The 15,250-nt window shown below is 50.4% G+C and overlaps 1 protein-coding gene across 1 annotated transcript in view; it reads left to right on the top strand.

Moving 5' to 3' along the window:
• LOC112561407 (zinc finger MIZ domain-containing protein 1-like) overlaps positions 1 to 15,250 on the top strand; it is a 171,537-nt gene that overhangs the window by 59,844 nt on the left and 96,443 nt on the right. Inside the window, exon 4 of the mRNA XM_025233894.1 lies at positions 9,467 to 9,572. Within this exon, the coding sequence (XP_025089679.1) occupies positions 9,467 to 9,572 (106 nt within the window). The remainder of the gene's footprint in view (positions 1 to 9,466; positions 9,573 to 15,250) is intronic.

The following is a 15,250-nucleotide window of genomic DNA, read 5'->3' as shown; positions in this document are numbered from 1 at the left end:
AGACTCTGTAGAGCCTCCTGTATTGAGCTGGCGGGTGGTTAATGGAATCGTGCGCCTGATGGATTCTGAATTCGATGGATGACCACCCATCCACGGCCAGTCGCATGCTGAATGTTCAAGCGAATCCTTGAACTGGACTAGAAAGTAAACAGCAAACACTGTTGTCTACAGTCAACGACCTTTCCAGACAAGACAACTCATTAAGGTTTGGTGGCTTGGCTGGGTCGCTCTCCCTTATCTTCCCTATCGTTGCCCACCGACTGATTGAGGAGGGCTCGTGGCGCAAGGCTGCTCCCCACTTCCGGCAGTCGGCCGCCAATCGCACAGTTGATCACCTGACAGACATGGCGGAAGTGGCTGAAGATGTATTACAAGAAGTTACATCTGTAAGCGACTGTTTGAAGGAATTGCGAGCAGCTTTCTAACTTGTCTTCAGAAGCTAGAAATAAGCCAGCGGTGACGGAGACGAGTAAAAAGAGGATTTGCAGACGTGTTGAGATGGATGACTGCTTTGCTCGTCTCCCACTCATCCTTTTTTTCCAACATACACGACCCATGTATGCAGTTCCTGCAAATTCCACTGTCATAAAAAGCCTAACTGTGAGTCCATAAACGTATTAACACAAAATTATGAATGAGTTTGAACGCTGCCAGCACCTGTCTGTCTGTTTTTCTCTGGAAGCTTCTGCTCGCCCACAGACATGGCGAGACATTTGGAAACCTGCCTTGCTCATGCCTTTCTCATGTCTTGAACGCGTGATAAATCGATGTGGGCCGTCGGTACAACCTCCATTTTCTGTCGGGAAACCCGATCCGGAAGTTGGATCACGAGTCAAAAAGCATGCGCACAGGCTTGTGGAACTGCTCTTGTCAGTGTCCGACAAGGGAAGCAACCGGCTTTACACCACGTGTCTCGTGCCACGCCAGTCAGGCTCCAGAGAAAAAGAAGGAAACAGCTGGGAGATGCAACCGAGAAGGGAAGAGAAATATTAAAAACTTTGTGAAGCATCCGCATGAAGAAGGAATGCGTTCTTGCTCAACTGCAATGGCAACAAAGGACGGTTCCACGACATCTGCACAAAAGTTCGGAGCAAAAGACCTGAGATGGAATCATGGTGGGTCGGTGTCCAAAACCAGATGCCAGCACACCACTGTTCGCTGACTGAGGTGAACAACAGAGTGACTACAGCCAGGTCCTACCTGTCATCTGTCGAGACGTTCAGATCATCGTTGTACAGACCCAGGGCACGCACTCGCCCTCCATCCAAACATCAATTAGGAGCCGATTCTCTAGTCGAGTGGCGGTGAGCGGTTCACTATGCAGGGTGGGGCGCTACCTTCTCTTTGCATCTTAAGCATTTGAGCAAACGTCGAATCAAGACGCATTCCACACCCGAGTATTATCCACCCGGTAACAGCTAGAGTCTGTCCAACGGGTGAGATGTTGGCCGCGTTGGTAGGCTGCAGCTCCGAGATGAGGGCTGAAAGAAAGAGACTCCAGCAGATGTTGGCTAGAGGGCACAGGGCATGATAGAGGGCACAGGGCATGATGTAGGGCACAGGGCATGATAGAGGGCACAGGGCAGCTACAATCAGAGTGTATTACTGGACACAAGCCATTGACCACTGAGCCACAGCGAGTCATGTGACGCACTACGTGCTCTACGGCACAGCGGCTCATCACGTGAGAAGACACGTGACGGGTGGGCAGGGTAGTTTCGTCCTCGTTGCCATGAAGTCTTTCTGCTTATTAGGATGAGAGGGGGGAGCACTAATTGTGTTTGTGGCGCTTGATTAATGCGCCCATCTCCAAGACAGTGAGAATCGGGTGTCCTGGGTTCTCATCTCAGCTCGGACACATCTCACTCTCTGAATGTGATGTCTGTCAACAAGGTGGCCGTCTGTGGTCTTTGCCGGGTACTCCGGTTACTCCACCCTGTGTGTGTGAGAGAGAGAGAAGAATGACAGTGAATTTGTACAACTCATTTCATGTCTACTGATGTTTGCTCTGCGACTTTGTGTGCCAGCGCCTTGAGCCTGCCTTTGTTGGTGGGATAACGCGCTGTGTAAATAATCATTTATTATTATTAGTCCCCACCCTTACACCCTATTGAGTTATTTTTAATACCAGCATTGGTATCCTCGGCACGTGCTGTGCATTTTTGCTGATAAAAGGACTAAAGTGGCTTGTGTTGTTTGTGTTGTTTGTGTGAGTGTGTCGCGGGTACACAGATTGCCACTGCTATACCAATTATTGCCTGCGCCACCCCGATGTCGGTCTTCCAAAGCTTTTAATGTTGACAGGAATGGCGGCAACTTTGTATCTGCTGTCAGACACTTGCTGCCCCAAACATCGTCACACATCCTTCACCTCAGTCCCTCCTAGTGTGCCAGGCTGAAGTGAGCTTTGCAACTCTTGATCATTATTTCTTCTTTCGTTGTGTGAAGACCTTTTGAGTGCGATCACCCTTCCCCGTCAGCCATGGTCATTGTTACCCGCCCTCCATCGCTGTCCGCCGAGAAAGGACCTCCCCCCTACCCCACCCCCCTGCAGGCACCGGCAGTGACGTGTTGAGGAGGCCGCCTTCACGAGCTGCTGGCGGTGTCTCCTAGTTCATTACCATCCACGCCCCTGTTTGTTAATAAGGTGTCTGTACTCGGGCTGCCCCTGGCTCTACCTCGCGTGCCCCTGACGAGCGGACCGCCGCTTACCTCCCTTGGCCCGCGCGCTGGCTGCCAACATGGCGGCAGCCTCCTGGTGGGATGTTTGGCCTCGTCCGGCCTGGCGCTGCCTCCGTCATTGTTTGATGGCTTTGGCCACGACTCCGCCAGCTACCCAAGCATCGCAGTCAACAATATGTCCGCAGATTTGCAAGAAGCTATTGATCGCCACAAAAAAAAAAAGGTCAGGGAGGAGGAGGAGGGAGGAAAGGCAGTCCCGGCATGCATGGCATGGCGACTTGGTTTCGCTTTGACTTCTCTCCTCCCCCTTGATCGTGACGTATTGATTGGCTGGCTGGGCCATGGCGTCATCGCGCGGCGAGCTCGCGCGGCTGTCGTAGTTGGGGCGACTGGGCCCCGCCAGGTGGACGTGACGCCCGCCGTGTGACGACCTCGCGCCGTGACGGCCCGCAACGTATGCAGGAGGGCAGCAGGGGAGGCAAGGCGGGAGGGCAAGACGTAAGAGTAGTTGCGCTTGCGCGATCGTAATGAAATATTCATGGGTTAGCTCCCTCCGATCATATTTCTGCCCGTCTATCGATTCGGTGGGCGGCGGTGGCAAGGAAGCTGTGGAGGACGTCAGCGAGGACTTGCCGAGACCTGTGTGGGGATGAGGTGGAGCTGATACAGAGAGACCTGTGTGGGGATGAGGTGGAGCTGATACAGAGGGACCTGTGTGGGGATGAGGTGGAGCTGATACAGGGGGACCTGTGGGGATGAGGTGGAGCTGGTATAGAGGGACCTGTATGGGGATGAGGTGGAGCTGATACAGAGGGACTTGTGTGGGGATGAGGTGGAGCTGGTATAGAGGGACCTGTGTGGGGATGAGGTGGAACTGCTACAGAGAGACCTGTGTGGGATGAGGTGGAGCTGATACAGGGGGACCTGTATGGGGATGAGGTGGAGCTGATACAGAGAGACCTGTGTGGGGATGAGGTGGAGCTGATACAGGGGGGACCTGTGGGATGAGGTGGAGCTTGCTACAGGGACCTGTGGGATGAGGTGGAGCTGGGGACCTGTGTTGGATGAGGTGGAGCTGCTACAGAGGGACCTGTGTGGGGATGAGGTGGAGCTGCTACAGAGGGACCTGTGTGGGATGAGGTGGAGCTGATACAGGGGGACCTGTATGGGATGAGGTGGAGCTGGTACAGAGGACCTGTGTGGGACCTGTGAGGGGATGAGGTGGAGCTGCTACAGGGGGACCTGTGTGGGGATGAGGTGGAGCTGCTACAGGGGGACCTGTGTGGAGATGAGGTGGAACTGCTTCAGAGGGACCTGTGTGGGGATGAGGTGGAGCTTCTACAGAGGCTGGACAGTGGGAGGAGTGGGGATGGCATCAAGCACCGGAAGCTGAATACAAGCAGCCAAGCGTGACGGTCAGATGCGTGTCTTGACGGTAGCGTCGTCTGCTTGCTAAACATCTAAGACCTGAGAACAAGCGGCAACAGTTTGCATTTTCTAGAACCGCACGTGTCGGGGTCGGGAACAAAGCGGAGAGAATTGATTCCACGCGAGATGATGAAGCGGCTGTCTGTAAACATGTTTTGTTGACCATCTGTAGCTCCATTGCTGGTTGTAATACTGTCATGCTCTCTGAAGCGTGGGAAATGTGCGTCGGTAGAACAGAATTGTGTCTGGTTAGTGGTGTAGATCAGTATCCAATACTTTTTTGTCTACACGTGTATCAGTGAAATGCTTTAAAAAAAATACCAGACAATCAAGTCTATCTTTCCCTTTCTTCTCACATTCCGTAGCTCCTCTATTTGTTTCATTAGGGAGAAGTTCTTCTCGGTGAACGCTTTACACTCTTGGCTGACCTTCAACGCTCTTGCCCCTCGCCCCACCAGCCCCACCAGCCCCACCAGCCCCACCCCACTCACCAGCTCTTACTCGATTATAACAGCACTGGCATCTTGCGTAATGGGCGATAATTCTTGCGCTGCTCCCCCTCCCGTTCTCCCGTTTCCTGCAGGCTGATCTCCCTCCTCATCCCGACCTCTCCGTGGGCAACACTTGCCGGCAAGCAGCTTGATTTGTGCGCGGGGTGGCGGGGCGGGTGGCGGGGTGGCGGGCGGGCAGTTTCTCGCAGTAAATGACTAATGCCTCCTCAACCTCCCTGTCCACCCCGTCCGCTCCTCCCCATCCCAATTTGCGCCTTGTGCACCATTCCATTACCCCTGTGACAAAAAGAAAAAAGCTCACTGCCGACCGGTTCCAGAACTACGGTTAGTCGCAAGTCATTGTATCAAACAGGGAAACTGTGTTTGTGTTTGTTTGTTTGTTTGTTTGTTTGTTTGTTTGTCCCTGTGTTTGTAAACATTTCCTTATAAGATAAACACTGTTGTTGGTGTCCACTCTTCCTTACTCTTCCTTTTCGTATTCCTCTCCATCGTTCACTGACCCTTTCTGGCGTTTCGTGCGTTTTATTTCTTCTCTTCACCACTTCGCATTGTTCCTACTTGCCTTCTGCTCTTCTGTCTTTCATGTCAGGTCTGCTCATCATGCGGCGCCATTGTAAGGGATGGTTGTGTCATCATGAATTCCTTGTGTATATTTACATGTTAGTATTTATACTCAAATACTTGCGGCCTAGGCTCCACTGGGGTGATCAGGAACAAGAAAAACAATTTTTACTCCAAAGATTTTAGTTTGTAAGCAGCTATGGCGGCGGTATTGGAATTTATTGTGAGAGGCTGCACGTGACAATACGTCAACTATTCTCTCGCCTTCACCTCGGAAAGGTTTCGTGAATAAAGTTGTGCAACGTGTAGACGAGAGCTCTCGTGAAAGATGGAGAATCAGTGGTTGGGTGGAAGCAACGTTTTGTGTGAAAGTAATGATGGATGTCAAGACACGATGATGCGGGTAGAAGGACTTGCGCATGGCACGGCCAGACCGTTGGGCCAAGTCGCCCTCCGTCACGTGTTCCCCAAACTGTTCAAACTGTTCGTTTTATTCGCCCGCTTAGCTGCTCTCGGACGAAACTCTAGTTGAGGCGACAGCTCTCAGCAGGAAACAAGAGTGAGACAAGGGCGGGTGGGAGGGGAGGGTGGGAGGTGACGGGGTGGCAAGAGTTCATCCTTTGCTATTGATCCCAGCTGCCGAGCGGGCACTGGACACTCAGCGCCGTAACCCAGCCTCCTTTTGGGGGAGCGGTTAAAGGTGGGGGACAAGAGGAGGGAGTGGATGGTGACCGTGGGAGATGGGGAAGAAATGCACCTCCACTCCTCGCCTCGCTGGCGGTGACCTCTTGACGCTGCGGCAGAGGGAGGACTGACCTGGCGAGGGTGGGTTAGGGTCCAGCCGGTCAGCCGGGAAGATGGAACACGTCATCATACTGAATCACGTGACCAGGCACAGGGACCACGAGGGGCAGCAACCCGGGGCTGGGAGGTGGTAGAAAGACAAACGTCTACGTGATAGCTATTCGTGACGTCTACATGATATCTACTTGTGACGTCAACATAATAGCTTCTCGTGACGTCTTCATGATAGCTTCTCGTGACGTCTTCATGATAGCTTCTCGTGACGTCTTCGTGATAGCTTCTCGTGACGTCTACATGATAGGGCGGGAGTTTAAAGGGCGATAGAAGACATGGTCCAGTGAATTTCATTTGCAGCGTTAACTCGGAATTATGCACACACACACACTCCCACTCACACACACCACAGAGAGAGAGACTATCGAGAAAGTCAGAATGAAGCCAGACGTCCACACAGACAGTGACCTCAAAGGTCAACTAGACCATTAGCAGCAGAACTCCTTTTAGCCCGAACTGCTTGGCGAGGTGATAAATCTCGGTGTTTTCCTGGAAGCCATCTTCCTCTAACCAGAGCAGGGGAGGGTAGAGGCAGCCGATCGTCCGGAAGGGGAGGGTGGGTTCGATAGTCAACACTTCTCGGCGCGCAGTCCGTGAGATAGATGGTCGCCATCACAAGCGGTCTTCTCACGCATGCGCAGATAGATGGTCCGTCAAGAGTCGCCGCACTCTCACGCCTGACGATACCTCACTGGTGATTTGTCTGTCTTTGACACGGACACAGTCTGCTGAGTGATGTCTAATGGTGGGGGACCTCATTGAAGACAAATCGACTTTGACGAAGGTTTTCTTAGTTTATCTTGCTCTAAACTTACTGTGACGCCATGTTCACACGAGTGAATGAGTTGTGCAACACTTCTTTCACTGAGGTGAGTGAGTTTATAATATTGTCTTCAACTGAGGGCGAAGGAGTGGTGCAATCCTGACCTTGGGAGGATCTCTGCAATGATGGCGAATAAGTTTTGCAAGGCAGTTGGAGACGTTGGAGGGAGAAATGAATGGCTGGTGTGAGTGCTGCTTGACCACCACTTCCATTTGCCATGGGGCAGTCCTTTGAGAAGACCGTTGGTCGCTGCGAGACTAGCACAGGTTTGTCTTTGGGTATCGGATCCCGTGGTCTGGCCAAACCCAGGAGAGACGGACAGAGCGCAGGTCACGTGGTTAGCCGGACCCAGAGGTGGTGATGGTAGCAGCTGTTGGAAGAAGAGGGGGAAGAAATATTTTTCTATTTCTCACAGGAATCAGCCTTGAAATATCAGGCCAAAGAACAACTGAGAGAGAAAGCATATATTTCAGGAGAGAGAAATCCCATCTGCTGAAAAGTGCTTGTAATCACGTATTTATCGCGTGATTTCCCCGTGTCGTGCGCATGCGTATCAGACTTAACTGCAGTCGTTTCCGGGTCAGAGCACTTTTCTGGCAAGACGGAGATTCTTTTCGCGCCCCGACGCACGAAGTCTCGCGATACGAAGCGAGATTACTCCGCGCCAAGCGGTCAGTGCGCGAGAAGTAGAGGTGTGGACAGCCCGAGATACGAGGGCTATTTTGGACCAGCCACTTGCAGAAGGAGTGTGTTACAGTGTGATGTGTGTTTTAATGGTAAACGTGGGATTTAAACACTCCTGTCAGTGTCATAGGAACTAGCACCGGGCAAGATAGTCTTTTCTCCCCTCGGATGTCAACAGACACACAAATGTCGCAAGAACGAGAACCCAGAGTATGCGTTGTCTTGATATGTTTAGGGTTGTCTTCTCTTGCCACTTTGCCGTTTTCTATTTCTTGCTCTTCCTGATCTAACTGATGTGAAAGACGATAACAACCTGTGGAAAGAGGGGTAGAGAAGTGTGAACAAGGGCAGATAACTGGCGATGTCAAGGTTATGGTACTTACATTTTTTCTTTCTTTTGGCGGGTCCTGCTCGCCTGTAATGAGGTAACGTGTAACATGTACACTGCTGGGGGCTCACAAGGTCCCTTTACAATGCTGAGCTGAAATAAATCATGATCAAAACCCGATTGTTTATAGTAGAATTTAGATGTTTATATTTAGATTACTTTTGAGCGCAAGAAACGCAAGTTACAGAAGCTGTGATGTAAGATACACTCTGTATATGCTCTGTGTACCCAGGGCTAAGTGCACCATTCGTGACCAGCGGCTAACTGAACTGAGGGGTGGGGTAAATTCGCGTTACATGGCTAGCCAGCAGCTAAGGCTATATCCCAGCAAACCATCCAGCCTGTAAACAGATGCTACATGCAAAGAAAAAACAGCGCGCCCGAGACGAGATCTGAACCTAGAGCAGTCAGTACTCACTGTTATGAAGACAGGTGCTACACATCATGCCACCGGACCGTCGCTAAAAATGGCTGACAGGAAGCAGTTAGCATGCTTATAAAATATTAGCACTTAAGTGGAGGATTAGCCTGCACCCACCCCCTAAAAAACAGCTGTTTCCATCTCACAGAAAAAGAGGACATAAGGAGACATGTTCACGCTGCTAAGCTATTGTCTCTTCCCGAGCGACCAGGGGGAGGAGGAGATGCAGTAATACATTGAAATGTGAAGACATCTTTAGGCATCTTACTTGGGGACCGCATCATGTGAAGAACCTTTAGGGAAGGTCGCATCATATGAAGGACGCTTTAGTTCAAGGGTCGCGCATCATGTGAAGGAAGCTTTAGTTCAAGGGTCGCATCATGTGAAGGAAGCTTACCTATCTGCACATGAAGGAGGTCAGCAGACAAGCCGCAGGCCGTGTCACTGATGGTGGTGGCTGGGTGACTGGAGGACAATGTTGTAGTCGATCTCGCCGAAAGTGCGCGCGCGTGCGTGTGTGTGTGATGAGGATGATCGGAACGCAACCGACCAGAGAGTCCGGTCAGCTGATGGAGGGGGGGGGGCGGGGGCCAGACTGTTCACTAACACCCGCCGCCCTGGGTCGACATCTTGGACTCGACCCTCGTTATTCGCTTTTCTCATCGCCGCTGTCTGCGTCATCCATCTGGTCCACATATTCTCTCCCTCCTCGCTCCCTCCCCCAGACCCTGTGCTCACCCGCCCAGCCTCGTCCCTCCTGGTCTGCACTCCCCGGACCATCCGCACCCTTTGACCAGAGAGCTTGTCACTGATTTGAGCATTGTCGTGACACCTTTATGTCCGACAGACTTGATTCATGGGCGTGAGACGACCTGATGCTTGTCTTACATCATGACAGCCGATAATCTGCATTTTATGTCCTCTTGTTTCCATCCCTCACTCACTCCGTTGTACTTTATGTTTGTGTCTATAAATAGAGTGGCGCGTGCTGAGTACAGTGTGAACGTGTGTCTGTACATTCTATGTGTGGCGGAGATACAAGGATACAGGTGAACATAGCGGGATACACTCGCTGTCCAGTCTGCCATAACCGTTGATTATGTTTTCAGGTGGTCAGCAAGGTGGCAGCACAGCCGGGCTTCGACCTCGACCTTGGCTACCGTCTGCTGGCCATTTGCGCGTCACACAAGGACATGTTCACGCCCAAGTCAGCAGGTAGGCCGCCATTTTGTCGGGGTGGGTTGGGGGGTGGGGTAGTGGGACGACTGCTGTGAAGCATCAATGTCTGTGTCGTGTCTGCTCGAACGATGAGTGTGTGGATGCAAACTTCAGTGAACTCGATGACCGGATGTGGAAAGCGTGAACAGTGGATGTCTGGATGCGGGTCTCAGTGGATGATAAATCGAGTGAATGATGGATGCTGGATATCAGGATGAAGGATGGCGTGAAGGATGGATGACTGGATGATACGTGTAGTGCAGCTTCATGACGAAACCTGTTTACTCGTCATCTCCACAAGTGTGTCCACGTGCACTACACGGGACTCGTAGTCGCAGGCTGCAAAGCTTATTGACCTCATCGTTTACCATATTATCGCCTCGTCGTCATCTTGACCGTCTGGCTGTGTCACGTGGGTCTGCCCCAGGTACTGGGAAGTCTCACCTGGTCCTGAGTGATACACGTGACTGTCTCAGTGAAATGTAGTAATCAACCCAGCTGTCCAGTTTATCGGGTTTTCGTTGTTGTTGTTGTTGTTGTTGTTGTTGTTGTTGTTGTTGTTGTTGTTTTATGTTTGCTCCGTCTGAAGGCGTTGTTGTCATGGGAGACGCTATACATGTCTGACGCACGTGTTGTCAGGTGTGAAAGGTGTTTGCTGTAGGATTAGTGAGCAGATTAGTGAGCAGGGGAAGCATCCAGTCCGTGGACACAAACCAGCAGTTTTAGTATAATAAACAAACGACTGGATAATAGCAGTATTGCAGCAATAAACCGTCGGCATTAGAATAATAAGTCAGCAACACTTGCTCTGTCCGTTGGCAATACCTGTCGTGCACCAACGTCGCGCTGGGAGGACACGTGACAAAGATAAGGCTGTATCAAGGTCACGTGGCGCAGTTCAAATTCAACATCACAGGTAGTCCAGGGCATCCTTTGACTCACCTGAGCTTTGCATTATTCCTGGCGCCACATCGTATGACTGACATGGTGCAGGTAACTGCGCATCTGTCGCCATCCCATGTCTGCAGTTCCGGCCTGACCTCTTGACCCTGTCCATAATTCAGTCTTGTCTGGCTCGTCTGTCTTATTGTCTGTGTGAACGTGCTGTAGTGTATCTATATATACTGTATATTTATTTGTATCAAATATTTATACTCATTTTTCACTCAGGCAGGAAATGCTACTCAGCTTGTCCCTTTGTCCACCTGCTTGCTGGCTGCCTGCTGCATCAACTGTTACACATATCATCATGTTACCCCTTGACACACTCTATCACCCTCCCTCTCCTCTCTGTGGTGTTGATATAGGAGGAGGCTGTACACTGTATGTACAATGTGTGGAAGGTAGATTACAGTTCTACTCCCGTCCATCAGTCATGATGACCATGATGATAACATCGTTTTCATTATTATGATGACGAACATCGTGATGATGACAACGATTGTCACGATAATGGCGACTATGTTGAGGACGATAATTATCACGATGATAGTTCTGTTTTTCTCTCATGTTTCTCGTGCACATATTGCAGTCGTGTAGCTGCCCCAACACCCCGCCGCCTCCTCCCTTATAGTTTGTCAGTTAAAGTATCAGACCACGGAGGGTTTACTATCCTCCACCGCCTTGCCAAGTGGCCCATCCTCCAGCAGCCTCCCTACAATGTCTGTCTGTCTGTCTGTCTGTCTGTCTGTCTGTCTGTCTGTCCGACTCCCATTTGTCTGTCTTTTCCATTTGAAACACAAACAAGACTATTACTATCCACCCGACTTGAAATGACCGAGATGCTAATGTTGGAGATGCGGAGTGAAATAACCAGACTGTAATGGCGGCAACACAGTATCACAGTTGTTGACATCCGGGACACTTCACACACACACACGCATCACGTGTAGTAGCACGAGCGCTTGTCTCTCACACACGCACGCACAGATTTATTTATCAGCATCTCACCGGGTACACGAGCTGCTGGGGTGTAGTTGTCTATAGAGGGGCTGTCTGTAGAGTTGGAGGAAACAACCTCAGTTCAAGGTAAGTGATGACGATGTACAACTACATCTTGTACAACAAACGTGCAACCACTTCTACATTAATTTCTACATGTTTACACTCTACATTCTATGGATATCATTGTGTATGACACCCAAGAATAAATGATATATATAATGTATGGAATTATATGTGTAAAAGATTTTTTTCGTGACACTAAAGAAAGTAAAAATAAACTGAACTTACACGTGATCTTAAGGCAAAGCTTCTTGCGGTAAACATTTATAAAAGAAGACAAAGCTTCACAGCCACAGTGACAACGGTGAAAACATGTGTTTGACACTGACATTTGTAAACATGTCAGCCCACGTGTCTGACACTGACTTCTGGAGACAAGACAGTTCTAGCGCCTAACCGTCCTTTCAGGCGCCGGGAGTGCGAACTTTCAAGTCTGCGGTTCGATTCCTCGGTTGGGAAAGGGAGAGGGAGGTGTCAAAACAAAGTGTGTGGCGATCGCTGTGACTGTGGAATCGATGACAACGCCAAGAAGTGACGGGCGACACCGAGGTAAATGTCCTCCACACCTGGACACCTGGACACCTGCCTCGTGAGGACTCGTACCTTCGCGCTGTCAGTGCCATCGTCAGGTGTTGGTGTACGTGTGAGAGGAGGGTGGGTGGCTGATTGGGGTTCATGGGTGCACTACCTGCCTCTATACTGAGTTTTGAAGCCGTGTTGCTATGGTTACTGAAGTCGGTCTTGCTGTGACTGTACTGCTTTCTTCCTTCACTTCTACTGATGCTAAGACTAACCACGGATTTGTATAGGTGGACTGCCGTCTGTCTGCCGAGACCAACACTTAGCCTCTTGCCAAGTCTCTGCTGTTAGTCTCGGCGAGCCTAGACAATGAATGTGACTAAACCGGAAGCTTTGTAGTCTCATGCCTCGTTTTAGTAGTTAATTGGGGGAAAAAAACCGTCTGCCAGCAGTCCAGTTACACAAGTTCGTGGCCTGACCCTCACCTTAGAAACAGTCAGACATGAGACACAATTCCTCACATCACAACTTACATGAACTAGGTAAATACTAACTCCGAGAGCGCTAGCACGTGACGACGATTCCTCTAGACATCGCTACAACAATGACTTGAGTGTAAGACATTAGACTCTAGAGTTCACTACTTAATAATAGTATCACTTGAGAAATTGTCTCGTCATTTGTGTCAATAATAATAATAAACATCGGCGACAGGAGGAGGCGGAAGGAGATCGTTATGTTGCTGCAGTGTTTGGGTCCAGTTACCTTGGAGATGGCAGGCGCTGCAGCAGCTCGGCTGTTGATGTCGATAACCGTTAGGTCTCAGGCCTACCTGGTCACGTGTCTCTGTTTACCACCTTTTGTCATATGCGTTTTATTTGTGTGTTCTACTTAAGGCCACGTGACTTGAAATAGACTGGAGGTGATCATCTTTTGTCTCGTTCCCTCCGTCTCTCTCTCTCTATATATATATCACACACGTGCGCGCATTCCATTGTTCACAACCGCTGTGTGTTGCGATGTTTCTATCGGTGTAACACCAGTTTTCGCGAGACGAGAGGCAATGGTAAGACTAGGTACGCCGAGCCACCTACACGAGGGTGCCTTACGAAGGTCAAGGGTCATACCGTTGGCGGAGACCTGTCGCCATGTAGTCTCTGCTTACAGCTCTTAGTCATCAAAGGCGGCGCCCTCTTATCGCATTCATTTCGGTTTGTTTTTGTCTTTCGTCTCCTATCCCGTCTTGTACAGCAGTAATGAACTCGCACCTTTCTTCTCTTCTGTCTCTCTAGTTTGTGCGAATACATTCGTGGCGATGGCTGCAGCGCCCTGTCTCTGACCAACTAAGCAGGAGGAGGTGCTCATCCCTCCTCTCGTCAACTCACCTGCCTGTCGAATGACGTAGTGACAGTGGCGTCAGTGACATGACGCAGGGACTGGGACAATAATGACAGTGACACAAGGCTGTACGTCACTGACCCACACACCCGACTGCGGAGCCAACTGATTGGCTGGTTGATTTTTTTGGCGGTTACGTTCTTCTACCTACAGGTGATTTCGCAGGGGAGAGGAGGGAGGAGGAAATCAGAGCACCTGGAGGAAAATCCCGATGGCCAGCCTGGTAAACAGGTGTGTTACATACAGTGTCCCGAGACGAGATCTGAACCCAGGGTCTCTCTACTTGAAGTGTTTTAGCCATTGTTCTACCGGGTGCCGTACACCCGTCACGTAGTTGCTGACACGGCGTGAAACACAAACAGCCTGCAGACTTGCTGACAGAGTAGTCCGGCCTTTGGCTGATGCCGGTTCCATGTGAGGAGGACCAACGACAGACCCTGAGACTCAGGGAGTTATTCTGAGCACACGACCTGTCCACCCAGCAGACCATCTCGTAATGAAGATAACGGGTAGCGGGAGGTGGCCGCCACGTGCCGTGTACAACTCTTCGATTCGCTCTATCACCAGTCTCTCTGATCTTAGTCCATTGTGACTTTTGACCTCTCATTTTGACATTTCTTGTTATTTTGTATTAGATGGCGTGAATACGTGTATTGTGTGATGATTACTTTCTGACCTTTCGGTCCTCTGACTTATTTCAAGCATTACTCTCTCCCCTACCCTTTCCCCTCAAGTCCCTCCAGGTGCGTGTGCCTTGCCCGACTGTTGTATTGCAGATGTCACCTTGTGCGTGTGTAGGTGACAGTCTTTCCTGACAGTTTTCTGAGGAATTTGTCAGCACAGACAGTTCTCTCGTTTATCATACCCGCACGACAGCCTGTCCCTGTCACGTGACAGTCGCCTCCAGCCTACCCCCGGGGTCGTGGGGCCATCCGCAGGTAGCGCGAGGTAAAGACAGGATGGAAACATTTGTCGATAAACCGGACATCTACACGTGCGCACAGTTGTCAAGGCAACCGAAGTGTGTATTTGTTTTGCTTTCCAGCCCCACAACAGTTTTCCCATACGAAGTCCCGCCCCCTAGTGCGGGAAAACCCACGTGGCAGCCAAACATGAGCCGCCATTGGTGTGTACGTGTCATAGTTGGTCGTTGGGTAGTGTTTACATTACGCAGAAAACGTGGGTAAACTTTCTGCATCCACAGTCTATATTCGGCAGTTAACACTTACCTACGAGCATCTACCTACACGTGTTTATCACACTTCACTTGTCGCTGCCACCCGAGGCTCGGCTCTGCCTCCCAGGGACTGCGACTACCTTCTAGAAATCATTTCCTTGCTTCCAAGGTCTTTCACATTTGTTTTGTAAGTTAGAAGGCCAAGTGACATAACAGGAAATGTTGTAATAAACGTTTTCTTGTGTTTTACAGGGAGAGTGGTGTGACAGGAAATGTAAATACGTTCAGTTTTATTGCTTGCCTAATGGCTTTGTTTCTGCTCCTCGTCCACCGATCTTCCTGTTGTTCTTTTCACACATTGTAAACTTTAACTAAGAACAACTCTGTGGAATGTTCTGTGGATGTCTTCGGTTCTCTTTCTAAAATAAATTCCCTGGTCGTCCTGTCCGTACATCTCCATGACAACTGCCAGCTCGTGGCTCACCACACTAGTGTACCAGAAGTTAGTCGACCGTTACCGAGGGGACGGGGGATAAGGTGGGAGGTGAGTTGTCCGTCACAAAAAGCCTTAGTGACG

This window comes from Pomacea canaliculata, linkage group LG1 (genome assembly GCF_003073045.1).
Source record: "Pomacea canaliculata isolate SZHN2017 linkage group LG1, ASM307304v1, whole genome shotgun sequence".
Lineage (NCBI taxonomy): Eukaryota > Metazoa > Mollusca > Gastropoda > Architaenioglossa > Ampullariidae > Pomacea > Pomacea canaliculata.
Note: the sequence above shows the minus strand (reverse complement) of the source record. Positions and strands in the feature narration are given on the sequence as shown.